Genomic DNA, 17,955 nt, shown 5'->3' on the forward strand with positions numbered 1-17,955 from the left:
AATGTCACATTCTAGACTCTTTTTTAAAATGTGTTATTTTTTTCTTGTATCACTTAAATTGGATTTATCCCTTAAGCTAATCTTTATGACTGCAAATGTTCAGCTGCTGTTGAACGTTTTCCTCAGCTGTGAGAATGGAAAGCTTTTCATCCTGTTATGTGACTGTACCCCATGGCTTCTTTTCCAAAAATGGAATTGTGCTTTTATCTCTCTTCTTGCAGAACAAACTGATCATATGGATGCCTTTCAGTATTGTAGTTTGGGACATAGTCTTGTCAGATATTAAGAAGGTCAAACTCACACGTATGAATCAGCAAATCTAGTTTCTTTTGTTTATTACTCAGATTTCTGTCACTGATCTTCTTTCCATACTCTCACATCACAATATGTTTGTACTAAATGAGTACTCACTGTCGATTCTCTTTGTTTTCTCTTCTACTCACTTCAATTTGGTTTTGACCACCCTGAGTTTTATGTTTTCCTTTAGACAACTTGATGAAGGTAACGGGTGGAATAGGCCAGATGTGCTCAAACCCCTGTTAGAAATGCTTCTGGAAGAAACAAATCCCTTCTTTGCAGGTGTTTCTTGCAGTATAATCCCAGTATATATTTGCTGTTATTTTTCATGAAGTGATTGTAGACAAGGAAGATAGTAAATTGAGGTGCAGTCACTCATGATGAAACTTTATAGAAGATACAGTTGCCAAGTTTGACAAAAGCAAAAACTAAACTCTTGTCTTTCAAGTCACTGTTTGTAGCCTTTGTCCTTCACTTGTTCTCATCAAATATCACAAATGGCAGTGTGTGGACTTCTGGCTAGTGTTGGGTGTGGCATTATGTTCTGTACTATCAGCATAGTGGTATTAGGATTTACTGATCACCCATAAGATTGCAGTATCATTATTTATTTCCTATGTACCGTTTCTTCTACCCTCTGCATTTCCCTCTTCGTTTTCGTTTGCAGAAGTAGGTAAGTATGTGGTGTGCTCTGCTCTGCCTGCAGTAGGCATGCAGAGTGCCAGAGCTGAGTTGTGTGCCTCAGGAGCTGTCAGGTCTCTTCCTTTGCAGTTGAGTTATAGTCCCTCTACAGAGAGTAGAGGCTTCCTTTTTTTACTTGCCGTGGGGTCACCAGCTACTGTGTTCGCTTGCCTCAACCTGCCATAGAACATAACTCTGTTTTTGGCCCCTCCAGCAACTGCTTAACCAACCATTTTCCTCCTTTTACTCTGAGAGCAATTGTAACAGGCCTTCCTGTTCAGGTTTCTGTTTTTTTGTTTTTCTGGAGGCATTACTCTAGTATGATATTTCCTATCCAAGAAAAATCTGACTAAATTAAGTCTAGAATTAAATAAGCAGGTGAAAAGGTTGTAGAGAAGAGTCAAATTTTGGGTGTAAAAGTGAGTTAAGCTCAGTTAGGTAGGGGAAATGATAAAATGAAATTTACTTTTAACATGCTAAAGTAAGTGCATCTCCAGAGGCATCTACTCTAATGAGGTGCACTTCTCTAAGGTTGAAAACATGTAACTTTGACTCAGACAAGATTTTCATATATGTGCAGGGTTTTTTAATTTGTCATATTATCAAATTTGCAATGAGCTACTAGAATGAAAATCATGCCTATAAAGTATTTATATTATAATAGTAATACTACAAAAATCCTCTGCATGGTCTTATTCCTCCTGTAAAAGAGGAACTTCTGTAGCTAGAGGAATTTCCTCAAGGGCTTACTGCAAATGGTGACGCCTACTTGAAGAGAAGATCACAATCTTATTTTGACAAATGTTCTTGAGCAACTGAAATGCAGAATTCTTTCCAAGCTTCCTTACAATAGGTGTTTTAATTGTAGAGTGATGTGGAAACATTGCCTAACTAATTGCAGTAAGTCTGGTTTTAATTAGTTTATTTGGAAAAGAGTAAATACTTAATCTCTCATTGAGGAAGCACTTTTACTTCCTCTAGACTGTGTGCTGAAATGTACTCTGTACATTTCAGTGCAGGCCCTCAGTTTCTGCCTGGGTGCTGAGCTTTATGGAACGTGGATTTAAGGGCTGTGAAAAGTGGAAAATCAACAGTGTCTCCTAATGTACCTTTATTACTGTACTAATGCAGTAATAAAGATCTTCTCTCTTTAAACTTTTAAGTATCTCTTTTCTAAATCTGATTTAATGTAGTTTCTGTTTCAACCCTTGTTTTAGGTTGTCCTGTTTTGAGTGGTCAGAGGAGGAGGAAAGTGAGGATTTTCAGGAGTCACTGAATTACTTAATATCTTTTTAAAAAATTTGGTTTCTAGTATTGGGTTGAAACAAGCTCACTCAAAATTAGTATACCATATGAAATTTTTCAGTCATATCACTTAAATTTTAAACCCATGATAAGCAGAGTGTGTGTGCTATAGCTGTAAAAAAACCCAGAAAGTGTCTCAAGAACAGACACTTCTCATTGAACCAGTTTGCTTCAGTGCCAGCCTGTCTTTTGACATCTATAGTCTTTTTGGAAAGAATATTTGAACATTTTCATTTGAAAACACTGAAATAATACAGTTCATGAAGTAATTTTTTGCTTTAATGATATGAAATAAGGAATTCTTCTGGCATACAACTTTGCTGGATACCAATGAGCAGAATTAGACAGTTCTGAAATAAAAACTAAACAAAGACAAAACTAAGCAACACCCCAATTGTAAAATCATTTAGTGTAAAAATTAATTAATTTTAAATAGAAATAAATTTCTTAGATATCCTGAACTTTTAGCATAGCTTTGTTTGAAAGGATAGTTTTCTGAGTTGAATTAAGTGGAATTTACACAATCATGTAAAAAAAAGTCATGAGAAACATACAGAGTATGAGTCACATCTAGTTTTACTTTTCCTATACTTTCAGTACAGTGTTATTAGCAATATAGACTGCACGTGTTCTGTTTCCTGTGTAATATGCCCCATGCTATGAAGGAAAGTGTGAAATTAGGGAGATCTTAAGTTTCAGATGTATTTTAACAGACTTTGGAAACTGAAGATTAAGATAATTTTAAGATGCTAGGTTTAGAGCTATTTAGCCTTGGTTATTCATTTACCCTGAAAAATTACCTAGCTTCCTTATGAAGGCTTTTCCTTTTGCAAAATTAAAAAATAATAAATGTAGAGCTACTCTTCTTAGAATGGTGGCTTGGGAGTGTGTGTGCTGTAATTCAGTGGTTAGTAGCTGTTTGATGTTACAGATACCTGCTGGATTTAATTAAGAAACAGCTGTCTTATGACTTAGTTTATCCTATTGCACCAATCCCCATACAGTGTAATACTGATTGCTTTTCTAGATAGAAAAGTGCTACTTAATACGTGGCTGAAAAACAGGAAAGGTTAGAGAATTTAAGATAAAGGCAATAATTTGTGTATTCGTCAGGTCATTGGCCCTATGTTAAAGGGTAGGAGCTGTCCAATAGCAGCGCTCATGCTGTGCAAAAGCTTCTCATCATGTGAAATACTTGAAGTGCATTTTCTGCTGGGCTGTTAGCTGATAATCTTTGATTGCATGTGTTGTCCCCATTGCTACTGCTTACCTGCTTTAAGTGGAGTGACTCAAGTTAATTGGTTTAAAGGAAATCTGTGTAATGCTTGATTCTGAATACAGAATTTTTGTTTGTTCAGAATGGAGGACTTACAGAAGATCGGGCATGTTGCATGTATATAGTGTATCATAAAAATAAATCAGGAAATACAACCTATTGTGCACTTCATATGTCCTTTAATACTGCTTTCACATTATTACTAAGTTTTATTTTTGTCAATCTTGTCTTCAGGAGCTTCGATCCCGAGAAGAGGAGTTGACAAGAGCAGCTCTTCAACAAAAATCTCAAGAAGAATTACTGAAGCGCCGCGAGCAGCAGTTAGCGGAACGCGAGATCGATGTCCTGGAGCGTGAGCTGAACATCATGATATTCCAGTTAAACCAAGAGAAACCCAATGTCAAGAAGAGGAAGGGCAAGTTTAAAAGAAGCCGGTTAAAACTCAAAGATGGACACAGAATTAGTTTGCCTTCAGGTTTGCAATTTTTTTTAAGTTTACTGTATAGATAATGATTAAATATGCAAGCTTCTTTAGTTCCATGGCTCATGTTTTCAGTAGTAGCTCCTATTTTATTTCGTTGTCAGGTTCTTCTACTGTAATGCTCAGAAGGGTTTGGTAAGAATTGTATAGCTCCTTTCCCTCAAGGAAAATCTTTCACATACCATGTTCTCATGAAGTCATCCTCATTTCATCTGGAAGAATGATTCAGCTAGAAGTCCATCCCATTTGGAGGGAAAGGTCACCAGCATGAGAGCCACATGATTTAATACTGGTTCAAAGTTCAGATTTTTGTTATCATTGTTTCTGTACAGACAGGAAGGTACTTTTTTACTACATGCCAGAACATTCTAACATGATCAAATATTAGTGCTGTTTGCCCTAAAATTGCAAATACCGAGCAGAAAAACAGTGCTGAGAGAGGGCTGAGGATGTACAGGTGCAGTAGGTCCAAACTGCACACTTACTGCAGTTGCAAGTACAACACAGCAGTTACAATCTTCAGTGCCTTATTTCTTGCAAGAAAATACAGCAGCAGCAGATGATTTCAGAATATAAATATGGTATCATTTGAATGTTAGAGCATTTCATTCCACGTATGAATGCATTAAAATGCCCCAATTACAAAGGAGGCATGTTTGTAGACAGTGGGGGTCTTTAGTTCTGAGGGGCTGGTTTAGAGGTGCCTTTTTAATGTTACCACCAGACAGCACTTCACAAACTCATGGTCTCACCAATGGTTGGAAAGCCTTCATCCTGGGGTTAGTGGGCTTCCTTTCAGTAGCTTCCAGGTCAAGACTGACAATTTATTACAAATGCATTAAGAACTTGATGTTGTGTTAACACAAGTCTGACCAAATTGTAGCTATCTGGCAGCTGGAAAAACACCAAGAGGGCATTAATATTTAGAGTACTATTTCAGCACTAGTGAAATATTTTTCCTTACTTTAAAAATAAGAGCAAATAAGATAAAAGCCACCCAACAGCCTCCCAGACAAACACAGTACATTTCTGGGTTTTAGTTAGATTTTTGGTGGATTGCAAGCTTCAGTTGAATATTTGGTCCTTTGTTTCCAGTTCTACTTGTATTTAAATTGAAACAGTGATAAAATAAATATTTTCATTCAGAATAGCAGTTAGCTCCTTGTTACCAAGAGCATCCAGATGAACTTGTCCTTGAGATAATTCTATTCTAAGAATAGTGTACAATATAATTGCATTGATGATGGGTATTAGAGTGACATATTAAGGTTAATTTCATAAAATTTTTCCTCCTCAATATTTTTTTCTCTTTTTGCTAGTTTGCTATAAATATTCATAATTCTGTAGTTTACTGTCATGATTTTCTGACATGAATAAATGTGACTTTTTGTTGCTGCTTTTTTATGGTGTATATGAATTACATGCTAAAAAACAAGGCAAATCTCATTGGAATGAGTGTTGATTAATTTGTGATTAAATACTGATGGGCATTTTTTGCCCCTCTTGTGACAACCTAAAAGATTGAATAACTTGGACCTACTTGGTATGGTTCATGTTCTTGCAAGACTCTCACATGAAGGTGTGAAGTCTTGCCTGTTTGACTCAAAATCTAAATTGTTACATTTGGAGTTTTTCAATGTTTTTAATATGTATATCTCTTACCTGTATAAATAAATTACATATAATGAAGTCTAATTCATTATATAACTTTGCTTTAAGAAGTATAGCAGCATGGTCTTCTGAGAAGTGTTTTATTCAGAACATTAAAACTGATTTGTTTTGCTCTCTTACAGATTTCCAGCACAAAATAACAGTGCAGGCATCCCCCAATCTGGATAAGAGGAGGAGTTTAAACAGTAACAGCTCTAGTCCATCAAGTAGCCCCACAATAATTCCTCGTCTTCGAGCTATACAATGTAAGTCTCCACTCATTTGATCAACAGAGAGTGTTCCATATACATACTCAAATGTTGGAGTAGTATCAGATTCCTGGCAGATTTCTGTCTGATTTCCACATCCCTTGATTGGTTCTAACAGTTGTAACTTCTTTGAAAGGAGGGATAATCTTGCTAAAACACTAAATAATTTTCAGTAATTCAAAATGGTTGTGAATGCTTTAAATTGTATCTTAATTACTTTGGCAACCAATTTGTAAAGTGGGATAAAACAATGACAAATCAAAAATTATTACAAAAGGCAAAGCATTACATTTAGAACCCAAGTAAGATGGAAAACATGCTTTTATTAGGCATTGGAGTTGATAAAGGAAAAGAAAGATTCAGAGAGTGAGCGAGTCTTGTAAGATGGAAAGATGAAAGAATGAGCCAATAACCCAACTTTCTTATGTCAAAAGAGAATCAAGCTTTAAACAGGTATAATCCAGAAGAAATCTTGCCTTACGTTTTCTGAAGATAGGAAAAAGAGACAAAAAAAATTGTGGGTACATTTGTAGGTCTACATTATTGTGTATACTGATAACAGAAAGTAAGGTATGTTCATGCTCACATAGTGGAGGTACCAGAAATGTCATCATGTTTTTACAGGGAAGCATATTTGGGAATGACATATACACAGATAAAACAGTTCCTACAGGATTCACTGATTGGATTTGTACTGTCTGATCTATTGTGCAAAGTAGATTGTCTAAATATCCATATTCAGAGAGGAATGCCTTAAGCTTCTCTCTCTATGAAATCAGTGGAACCTGTTCCAGCTGATTGCTTATGGATGTTGGCTGTCTTCTTTGGCAAGCACAGTCACCTGTGAGGGAGATTACTTCTGAATCTGCTTTGAGGAGAAGGGGAAATCAGAATGCATGAGGATTTTTTTCCATATGTTCTGTAGCTACTCTGTAAAGATTGATTGAATTTTAGACCAGCCTGACACTTTGTTTTAACTTTGGATAGAAATGAGATCTCTCATCTGCTTTGCAACACCTCTGCCTTACGACATCCCCTAATGTCTAAAGGGGAGCAGTGACGTCTTCTCTGGCACTTCAGTATTTGTTTGAGCTGCAGTGGATACAGTTGGCAACGCTGTGGATAAAGGAGAGAGATGGAAAACCCTGTCTTGCTTTTTATAAAGAAAATTTGAGATGGAGGGAAAATCAGCTGGAGTCTTTTTCTGATATTAGCTGACAGAGTGTTGTCAATAGTTTCCTGTGCTCAAAATGTGGGGAGTTTTTCTGGTTGTTGGTTGGCTGGCTTTGTTTTTTGCCGAAAGGTAAAAAAAGTTTATATAGAATTATGACATTTTACTAAGAAAAGCCTATCTCATTTTATCTTTGATTCTTCTTGCTCTGTGAGGACATGCTTGGAAATGAAGCAAATGTCAGGTATTGGCATGGTTCTGAAAACCTGAGTTTTCTGTGTTTGTTTTCTTAATTGCATAGCCTTGTGTAAGCTGTTGCAGTGCCACTCCTTGCATGTGCGCTAAGTACCACTGAGGGGTTTTTTTCTTTTTTATTTGAGCAGGCATTTGTAATCATAGGCCTTGAACATGCAGGACAACATAAAGGCTCTCATTCAAAAGAAGTACCTGTATGCTTCTCGGTTTGGATCCTTAGGTTTTTATCTAAAAGCTTATCAGATATCTCAGGAGGATCTAGCTGAAAAAATTTAGCTTCCACACCCATCTGCACCTGTGCAAAATAAATTCCCTTTCCCACAATCATGTTTTATCTTGATTTAACTTCAAAGTGTCTTTGTTTCAAGACGACTTGCTCAAATACAGGTGATTTGAACTGGCATATGTAAGAACTGGTTACTTGACTGCTTCACTTTGTCTTGAGCAAGTCTAGCTTTCAAATCGAAACATTAGGTTAAAAGAAAAATCTAGTTAATTTCTTATTAAAACAAATTCTGCTGATTTTGAAAGGAATTTTGGAGGGAGAAGGAAAACCACTAAGATACATATTCCATAGGAACGTGGTTGAACATGAGAGTGTAAGGTAGGCAAGTGTAGTGCCACTCTACAGTGTGAGCTTTGCTGGCAAGGTGCATGGTGAGGAAGGAGCAGAATCTGTACAGTGAAGGAACAGCAGAACCATGGGCATGTAAATGCCCCCTCATTTATCATGCTGTTGTAACTGGCCATGTTGTTTTTCTCCTAGGTCTCTCCATCATATCTGTTAGCATGCCATCATGATTCCAAGCTAATGCTTCAGTTAGTCAGGGGCATGTGAAAATCTACCCTCCCAGGTGGGGACCTAGAAAGAGGATCCTTTAAACCCTACCATGAAAACCCATCATTGGAAGATGCTTAATGCTTTTATAGATCCAGGCTTTATGACCCAAAGATAAAAATATGAGGGAAACAGTTCTGTTGCTGAAATCAATTTGACTAAGATCTCTACTACATTCTCTTAATTTTTCCTCAGTGATTCCAAAAACAGATACACACACAGCTAATGGCCGAAGAAACAGTGTATATGTGTACCAGCAAGATGTAGATATCACAAGTGAATATGAACTTCCCTGTGGGGTTATGAAAAAAGGCAAGATTTTGTTATTTTCCAAGGTGCTGGTTATGTTTAATTTATCAGCTGAGACAGTGACAGACTAAGCATTTAATGGAGGTTAGACACTTTAAAGTATAATTTGTTTTGGTGTAGGGAGAAAGAAAATGTTAATCATAGTCACAACTGGAATATTTGTTTCTTTTGATACCAGTTGTCCACAGAATATATTTTATTCATTGAACTTAAGTGCTCAGTCTAATTCACTTGTCTGAATTACCTAAATATAAGGTTCTCAGTTAAGGGAAGCATGGAAAATGTGATTGCTTTGCTGCTTTATCTTTGATCTGGGTCTCTCATAAGCTCATATATTACTTTTCTTTCTTGCTCCTCTTTTTGGATCAGTGAAGTTTGTGTGGTGCTTTTAGTAATAGAAAAAAACAATCATAATTTTTTTTCTACTTCTGTGTTACTGTGTCAAAATGGTTTTGCAGTGCAGAAGATACTTTGTTCTGTCAAAATATTTTGGGTTTAGAGATCGTATTTATGTGTGTGGGTTTTGTGTTTTTAAATCCAATCTCCAGTAACTTCAGATGAAAGCAACAGAACCTGGGGAAGGAGCACAACATATCACCAAGAAGAGTTTGAAGATGTGAAGAGAAATTTTAAAAAGAAAGGTTGTACATGGGGACCAAGTTCAGTTCAAACAAAGGATCGTGCAGATTGTAAGGACAAGTATGTCTACTACATTTTGGTATTTTGTTAATACTAAAGCCTTCTTGGTGGCATAGGTAGTGAGTGGAAAAAAGTTCTGCTGTGTCTAGTTACAGCAAGAATTCTTGCCTTTTATATAATTCAGAAATTACATTACTGATTAGTAGCTCCCCCACTTAATCTTGAGTATAAAGCACCTACTTATGTTAAAGTTTTATTGATTCTTATCTATTACCCTTTATCTCTGTTTTTTTGCGATTTTGAACATACTGGGATGCTGAGCTACCAGTGCATACCAGACATTCATGGCCCGTCTTTTTTGCCCTTCCTCACATTATTTTGAGGAATTGCAAGCATGGCCCCCACTGGGTACTTCCAGCATGATTAAGTAAGACTGACTGATTTGGCATATGTGAGGCACAGTTCACACCAGCAACATCCTTTGTGCTGACAAGCAGAGGGTGAAAAGGTTATGAAAATCAGCTGGACAGCTTTACTAACAGATTATGTTTTACAATGGCTCAAAACCAGAGATAATAAGAATACTTTTCTTTATTTCTCTAGTATAGTGCCATTATTTATAGTGCCATTCTTTATTTTTCTCGGTAGGGATATCCAGTCAGTTACCCGTGTCAGGAGCTGGTTCCAGATGGTCAGTTGGAACTGGCTTTATATTATTTTTGTTTGTTTAAAAGTTACTATAGTTTATTGAACTTCCAATATTCACATCATTTCTTTGAGACAATGAAACTATTGTTTCACACAGGTTTTCACAAACCCCTGTTGTTCAATAGGTAACAAAGTCCCATTTTTCATTTGCTTTCTTTTTAGAAATGAATTTTTTATCATTGAAAGAATGCCTGACATGTTTACATTTATAATCATATGATTCGGTGCTACTCCATCTTCTTTTTACCATTGGAAAGGTTTTGCAGTTATGTACTGCAGGTTTATAATTTGAATAGAAAGTAATTTTCTCACAAAGTTTATGTGAGCATAGTATCTGTAATCTCAAAGTGACTATTGTTATTGCAGAGTAAGACCCCTTTCAGATGGCAGCAACCCTTGGTCAACTGTTTTAATGAAAAATCAGAAGGGTGTGCCCTTAGCTTCACTATTTGTGGACCAAGGTAAGAGCTGTTTTTGAAAAAGTGAAAGTAGCCATATAATAGTATTAAGATCACAATCAATGTTATAAATTGTATTGTTTGAATTCCTTAAAGGATTATGCAGAATATTACAGGAAAAATCATGCTGCCAACCATTTTCCTCTGCAAAGAGACCCTGTATTTACATCAGTAGCAACTAAGAAATACACATAGTCTGTGAACAGAACCATATAGAGATTTTTTTCCATGTTTTTGAGTTGCAGGCTACTCTGTATATGAGGTCTGCAGTCACCACTTTTTTGTTTCTTTTAAAAAGAACCTAAATTAGTAATTGTCTTGACATTTAAATAATCATTGATGATATTGTTGTTGCAAAAATGCATCATCTTTTAAAAACCTATAAGCCCTGATATATTCCCACATATTAGTTCCCTGGTTTTTTAAATGAGACCTGTTATCTAAATTTTCAAGACAGAAATGTAGATTTTAAATCTTAGTGTTTTAAACAACATGATGCTACTTACAGGTAAAATCACAAGGAAAAACATACTTGATCCCTTTAAGATCAGGAGCATAATAGCTGCATGTTGCTTTTTATGACCCTTGCTATAATGGGCCATGATGAAAAATATTCATAATAATTTTAACGTTTGCACACCCTTTTTCTATACTATGGATTCTCTTATCTGAGAAAATTAAGTTACCAGTATCAGCAAAAAAGCCTGTGCTATAACTTGGTGTCCATACCAGTAGCTAGATTCATGCCATCTGCAAGAGGAAATAGTGAGCTGCTTGGACACTGCTGGAAAAAGGCACTTTAATCTTCGTGTATAGTGGTAGGGGTATAAATCAAAGCTTCACAAATAGTAATTTTATAGATTTATTAGCTTACCACTGTAACCTTGCACACAAAGTTACCATACTTGAATTTCAAATACTTCCGTGTTTATTCTCTAGCATTCAGTTGTTTATTGTAGAATAACACATGCGAGTCAAATAATACCTCCTTTTTATATATCATTAGATGTAAGATGTCAAACTTACTTTTTACTCCAGACCACCATGACCTAATGAATTAATTGGAAAAATTTCTAATAACTGACTGGATTTTGGAACTCAGCTGAGTTGAAAGAATTGTAAAGAATATGTTCCAGATCTTATCTGCCAGTTTGTATATAGTAAATTACTTCTCTGTAATCCATACTCCCAAATATTTTCTGTGTTGTTTAAAAAGCATTATCAAAGTGTTGCAAACACCAAGAGGTATAGGCGTAGGATGTGTTTCTGAAACTCAAAAGGTGAGTCTGAGCTTCTGACAACATCTAAATGGATTGTAGAGTATCCTTCAAGGTTAATATTGTGCATTTTAAAGGAAATAATGATGTACATATGCAGGCATGCAATAGCTAAACAGTTGAATTGCAATCTTAAAGAATACTGTGGTGTTTTACAGGTGCCTGTACTGATAAGAAACTTACCCCTGAAGGTTTGGACAGTAAAAGACCAAAGCCAATTAAGTTGCCCAATCAGGCCTATATTAATCTACCTCTTTGGAAAGATGATCAGGGAGAGAACACAGTAGAACACGAGAGCTTTGAAGAAGGAACCTCAGCTAGTTCTACCAACAGTACTCCTCAAATGACACCTACCAACAGTCTGAGCAGGACACTGCACAAAAAGAAGACTGATTCAGTGCTGTATGGGTGCGCTGTCCTCCTTGCATCCGTTGCCCTGGGCTTAGATATCAGAGAGCTGAACAAATCACAGGGTCCAGATGAACTCTTGCCTAAAGATGAGAGGAAGAAGCGTGATGGAATATTTCAGCGTGCTTCAAAATTCCGCAGGAGTGCCAGCCCTACGCGACTGCAGTACAAGAAAGAGGAAACAAGTGTTCCGTCCCTAAATCCAGCCTCAGATACTGTGAATCTTCTCTCTATGCCCTCCATTTCTACGAAATGCCTGCTTCAACCTGATAGCGAAGATGCTTTTGTAAGCACTGTGCTTGGTGATTGTGGTCAAAGTAGTTCCATGGACAACTTTTCATCCCAAACTTCTGAAAGTAAGAGAGAACAAAGGATACAACTGGCTACTAACACAGTTTCGACACAATTGAAAAATCAGCCTTTTAGTCTTGGTCTGAAACAAGAGTCTCAAATTGCGCCAAAAGATTCCTCCACAAAGTTAAGTATGTTTGGTCACAGACGAACCTTATCAGATGGGAGCCATTTTCAGACCCCAGGTAGGTAATTAAGAACTTTCAAGAATCTTTAAGTTGAGCTGATGATAAAAATTTAAGCATAAAATAATATCTTTAAATCTGGTTTACATTGAAATGGATCAGCTCATGATCAATGAGTTTTTGAAAGGAAGTTTTAAATTTCAATACTGATATTCTGGAGTGGCTTAAATGTTATTCTTCATTATAATAATATATCAATAAATGAAGAATATCAATATTGAAGAATATCAATAAATGAATAAATATTGATAAATGATATTCTTCATGATATTCTGTGCATGTGTATTTTTTTTCAGAATAACTGGAGAAGTTCATGAGACTTTATTCCAGTATGAATATTCATCCAGTTATTGGGGATTTAGTGCTTTTTGTCTACATCTCTTTTGTAGCAAGAAAAAATAAATTTTGATTGCCGGTTGCAGTGAGTCTAGATGCAAACACATTACTTGAGCACCACTGGTCTTGTCTTAGGAGATTCCCCGCAAAGTACAAACCTCTTCATTTTTTTGGTGGAAGAAAAGCCACTAGTGTTTATGGTAACCTAGTTTTACAAATGGCAAGGAATTCAAGAAGTCACGTTGTTTAAATTTGCATTTCTTTGTTTGGGCTTTCTTTCCCCTAGCTAATGGAGTTGCTTCAACCAATGATGTCTCCAGACTCCCTGTCCTGTCAGTTCCTGGAACTCTGCCCTCCCCATCTTTTCAACAAAGAAGCAATCATGGTGGTGTTTCAAATGAAAAGCAAAGTGCTGTCAATACTATCTCAAGGCCTAGACCTTCTTCTCTAAGAAGTAAAATCGATGCATGGCAGATTATTCCACGTATTATTAAACCAAACTCTAAAGACTCTGAATGTTCAGAGGGCAATGTACATCCAGATGTTAACTTCTTGCCAAATACTGAGGAAAGAACTAACTGCCACATGCCCTCATTACTTGATATTGATGTGGAAGGTCAAAACAGAGACTGCACTGTACCTTTATGCAGAATGAAGAGCAAAACTTGTCGGCCATCTATATATGAACTGGAGAGAGAGTTTCTGTCCTGAGTGCCTTTCATTTTAAAAATGTTTTCTTCATAAAGGGGAACAAATGAAATGAAAAATTAAGTTCTTGTCTGTCTAACACTTTGTGCTGCTGTTTTCTGATGTACTGTGACAAATAGTACCAAAATTATTAAAATGGGCAGCTAATTAAGTGTAGTAGGTGCCTTTTTCAAATATTGTTAGGAATCCAAGCTAGTAACTCTAAAAGCACAATGCTGCAAAATCATGTTTTAGGTGAACTTCATAAGTATATTTTCAATGATTAAAATAAAATGCCCATCTCCCTCTGCCGTGTCACGGAAGTTTTCTTTAGGTTTGAGAGATTTTGCTAGAAATTTAACTTTCACACATTAAAAGAACGAATGACACACAGAGCAAGGTTGTGTTCTGTCAAGAAGAGTTTCACCTAAGAAGTGGTGGTCTGCAGCTTGCCTCTGTGGCTTGTAGGTACAAGGAGAGGGACAAGGGGCTTGAGGTGCAGGTATAGGAGATTCTGTTCACTCCTCATTAAGGAAGTGGTTGCTTGCAGGCATTTGATACTGAAATTGGTTAAGAACCAGGAGATGAATTTGCAGTTTTTACCCTTGGTTTTTGTGAGAACTTTCTTAGTTTCTCCAAAAAGTTACACTGCTTGTATAAACATTTCAGTTTCAGCCACCATATCGATTTGAGAGGGTAAACTTCAGTATTGCTATTGGAGTAAAGATATTTGACATACTTTGTAATGTGAAACAACATTCCTTGTAGGTAAGGATACACTGGAACGTAAATATTTGTACTCTTAACCTTTTGAAGACTACAGTGTTTGCACTGAAAGCAATATTCTTGAGTTTGAATTTTTTGTTTGTGGTGAAGGGGTTTGTCCCCCTTGTTGTTTTTTAAACTGCTGCACCTTGTATTGAAGAAAGTTGGTGGGTTTTAAGGATAATTGGTTTTAAGTGAGTCAATGGTGCATTTTATTGCACTTAATTTTAAAACTGCTATATTTTAATATGAAATTTTTCAGTATAATCTCTGTAGCTTTTCTTCCTAAGGTACTACTGAGTGCCTGCTTACTGGAATCAAAGGACAGAAACAGATGTGCTTGACTGGTTTTCAGTGATAGAAAGTTTCCAGAAAATTGCCAGTAGTTAATTGTGGGGGGAGGAACATTTAGCTTTGATAACACTGGTAGTTTAATTTTTTACAGTATCACTAAGTGAATGATTAAATAAAACCAAATATACGGTATACTTTCTCTGAGGAAAGCATTTTTTAGAATTAAAGGACCATCCCTCATTTTCCAGTATTTGAAGTCTTAATTTTGCAGCTCATTTGACATTTAAATAGTTTTCATAAATAAAATTAGATAATGTTAGACTAAATATACTGTGTTCCCATCTGAATGCTGTTTTGTTAAGATTTGTGTTTAAATCTTTTCTTCTCCTTTACTCTGGCTTCTGGGAGTTTAGATAGAAGACACAGTTGCTTAAAGTTTCAAATCCAAGGGATTAAAAAAGAAAGTTTCTGTTCTAAGACTGTATGCACTGCAGTGTCCACCTTGAAGATGACATACAATTATACAGACAAAATCATGAAGGCATTATCACGTGGAGCAGAACCCAGAAAATGTAATTTCCCACCTCTCAAAATGAAAACAGAAAATAATTTCCTTAAAGTGTTAGTTTACCAGAAGTAATAAAGACAGAACCACTAGTTGTCTGTAAATCTAAATGTTTGCAAAGCAGATTGTTACTGCATTTTCTTCAAACCTGTTTCTGTCACTGTATTCCTGGTTTTCTGTCAACATGATTCAAGTCACATACTGTTCTGTCTTCTATTTCAACTTTAATTTCATCAGAACACCTTAATAGATTGTCTGTTCCAGTTTTAATACAAAATGTTTTTGTAAAATAAATTCAATAATCAAATATTAACTATAGATTAACAGCACGTTTACCTTCAAGGCTTAATTAGAATTTTTGAGCTTTATGTATATTTCAACTCTTTCTTGATCAATTATTCCTGTGTGTAATACTGAGAGAAAAGGAGCTGATTGTATTACATGTTTCTGAAGAAAGTATCTCTATTTGGCTTTCTACAGGAAAATCTCAGGTGCTGAAGTATTTTGACTTGTAAACTTCTGTTAAGTTCTGTATTTTTAAGGTTTATATAATTTCAAGTGTTGAATTTTGCACCCTGTGTTTTGTAATCAATAGTATCAGCATAAAGAGCTCTTTGAGCTATATTGTTTTCATTTATTATTGACTCATCTCTCTTGCAATTAAACAGATTTCTATTCCTGTTCAATGAACAATTTCCCGTAAGATTGGGACATATGATATGGCCAGCCCAGTGCATTCTAAGTAATTTAGGAGTTTGTATTCCATCTCTTATTCTTAGACAGTTTAGGCAAGCCATCTCAAATATTTCTCTGATGCGATGCAGTTTTTTTAACCTATAGTCTGTAGTGCTTTATAATTGTCTTTATGGTTTAAAATTATAGGCCAGTCTTCACTGTAATTAAAAAGAAAAAACAATTCTTTCAATCATGGTTTCAGTCTGTAATTCACGTGTCACTAGAGAAATTTTCTGTAAAGGTACAGAAATCTGGTATGCATTAAGTGACCTGTCTTGGTTAAAAGGATATTTATTTCAATGTAGGTTGATAGCCTGACCAAATAATAATTTATGTTGATTGTTTTAGCAGAAAACTGAAGGTGCTTACACTACAAAGATTGAGATAAACACTTGATATACTGTTTTACAAAACCTGATGATTTAAATGTTTTTATTTAAAAAATAAATGTTTTTTAGCTACTGTATTGCAAAGTGACCTGAATTTTGTTGAAAAATACATTTTAATGTTTTCTTAACATGTACAGATGTTTCTGGTGAGTAACCAGGAGCTATAGACTATGGCCAGCCTGTTCTTGGAAGATTGTAAGGTAATTGTTACTCTTAAGATTAAGAATCCAGTACAGTAAGCATTCCTGTAATATCTTGCACTTGATGTAGGCAGAAACATTTAGCATAAGCTTGTATTTTCCTTTGATGTGACCATAATATTCTTTTGATGCTTTTTACAATATTGGCTGAGTGTCTTAGAGGAGATAAAGTAGTGGATATAAATAAACTCAGCATCAAGAATACAGGTAAGTAATAACATCCTTCTGTTGTGGGGTTTTTGTTGGGAGGGTCTGTTAGTTCTTTGGGGGGTTTGGTACTTTGAGGTTTTTTGTTAGGTTTGTGGGGAAGGGGGGGGTTCAGGCAAATGAAGCCAGTATTTTCCTTATAATATTTTAACACCTTTTCTGAACTTCACTCTTCCTTGATCATGTCATGGATGCATTAGGCCATTTTTCAGTTAGGAAAAGGAAGTATCTATTTGCACAGTGACAACAGGCAAGATACAGTGAAATTCAAATAGAAATATATTGAATTGTATATTGAGTTTGTTAGGTTGCAAGCCAAATCTTATAAAGACATGCCTGCACTCAGCTTGTAGTGAGACTGGCTGCCTAACAAATATTTATGTGGCCTGTGAGTGTCAGTATGGAGCTCAGATTGTAAGCCAAGCTGCAGAGGCAGTTTATTTTATACACAGAGTTACAATGGTAATACAAAGATTTGTGTACAAGTGTGAGGTAATGGAAAAGTGTAACCAGCCACTTTCTTTTTTAATGTAACTATTAACATCCCTATGGTGTATGCACTATGAGGAGCTAAGGAGAGACTAATACATTTTTTATGCAGTTGGTGGTGCTTAAGATTGCAGTATTAGGTATTCTAAATAAGGTCCTGAGTCCTTGCCAGGATGTAGTGGCATTCTTCCTGAACAAACCAAATATGAGTCATTTATCCCAATGCTAACATTGGGATAAATCCAACATGCTTGATATAGATAGTCTGATAACATAGTTTCTTTAACCAAAATAAGTGCTTTTTCATCTAGTAAGTTAGAGAATGGAATAGAGAGCTATGCAGGTAGGATGTTTTTACTTTTTATTTCATAGAATCACAGGGTCATTTAGGTTGGAAAAGACGTCTGGAGATGAAACAGTCTAAGTCCCTCTGATAGAGCAGGCTGCCCAAGACCAGGTCCATTGAAGGTCTGGGTATCTCCATGGATGGAGACTCCACAGGTTCTCTGGGCAATCTCTTCCAGTGTTTGACCATCCTTACAGTAAAAACATTTGCTCATATTCAGATTGAATTTCCTGTTAATTGGGATTTTTGGGTTGTTTTGGTTTTTTTTCTTGTTCATTGATTGCTTTTGGTTTTGCTTGTTTGCTTTTTGGTTTGTTTTTTTTTTTTTTTTTTGTTTGTGCCCATTGCCTCTCATCCTGTTGCTGGACACTGCTGAGAAGAGCC

At 35.9% G+C, this 17,955-nt stretch overlaps 1 protein-coding gene across 1 annotated transcript in view; it reads left to right on the plus strand.

The window, feature by feature from the left end:
- The window catches only part of MAP3K21 (mitogen-activated protein kinase kinase kinase 21), a 40,165-nt gene extending 23,704 nt beyond the window's left edge, over positions 1-16,461 (plus strand). Inside the window, exons 5-11 of the mRNA XM_054279814.1 lie at positions 3,794-4,034; positions 5,834-5,956; positions 8,419-8,535; positions 9,081-9,231; positions 10,246-10,340; positions 11,773-12,558; positions 13,181-16,461. Coding sequence (XP_054135789.1) covers positions 3,794-4,034; positions 5,834-5,956; positions 8,419-8,535; positions 9,081-9,231; positions 10,246-10,340; positions 11,773-12,558; positions 13,181-13,605 — 1,938 coding nt within the window. The 3' untranslated portion in view covers positions 13,606-16,461. The remainder of the gene's footprint in view (positions 1-3,793; positions 4,035-5,833; positions 5,957-8,418; positions 8,536-9,080; positions 9,232-10,245; positions 10,341-11,772; positions 12,559-13,180) is intronic.
- The last annotated feature ends 1,494 nt before the right edge of the window (positions 16,462-17,955 follow it).

This window comes from Melozone crissalis, unplaced genomic scaffold (assembly GCF_028551555.1).
Source record: "Melozone crissalis strain CALT ecotype California unplaced genomic scaffold, PUWL_Pcris_2 ptg000027l_1, whole genome shotgun sequence".
NCBI classification, from domain to species: Eukaryota; Metazoa; Chordata; class Aves; order Passeriformes; family Passerellidae; genus Melozone; species Melozone crissalis.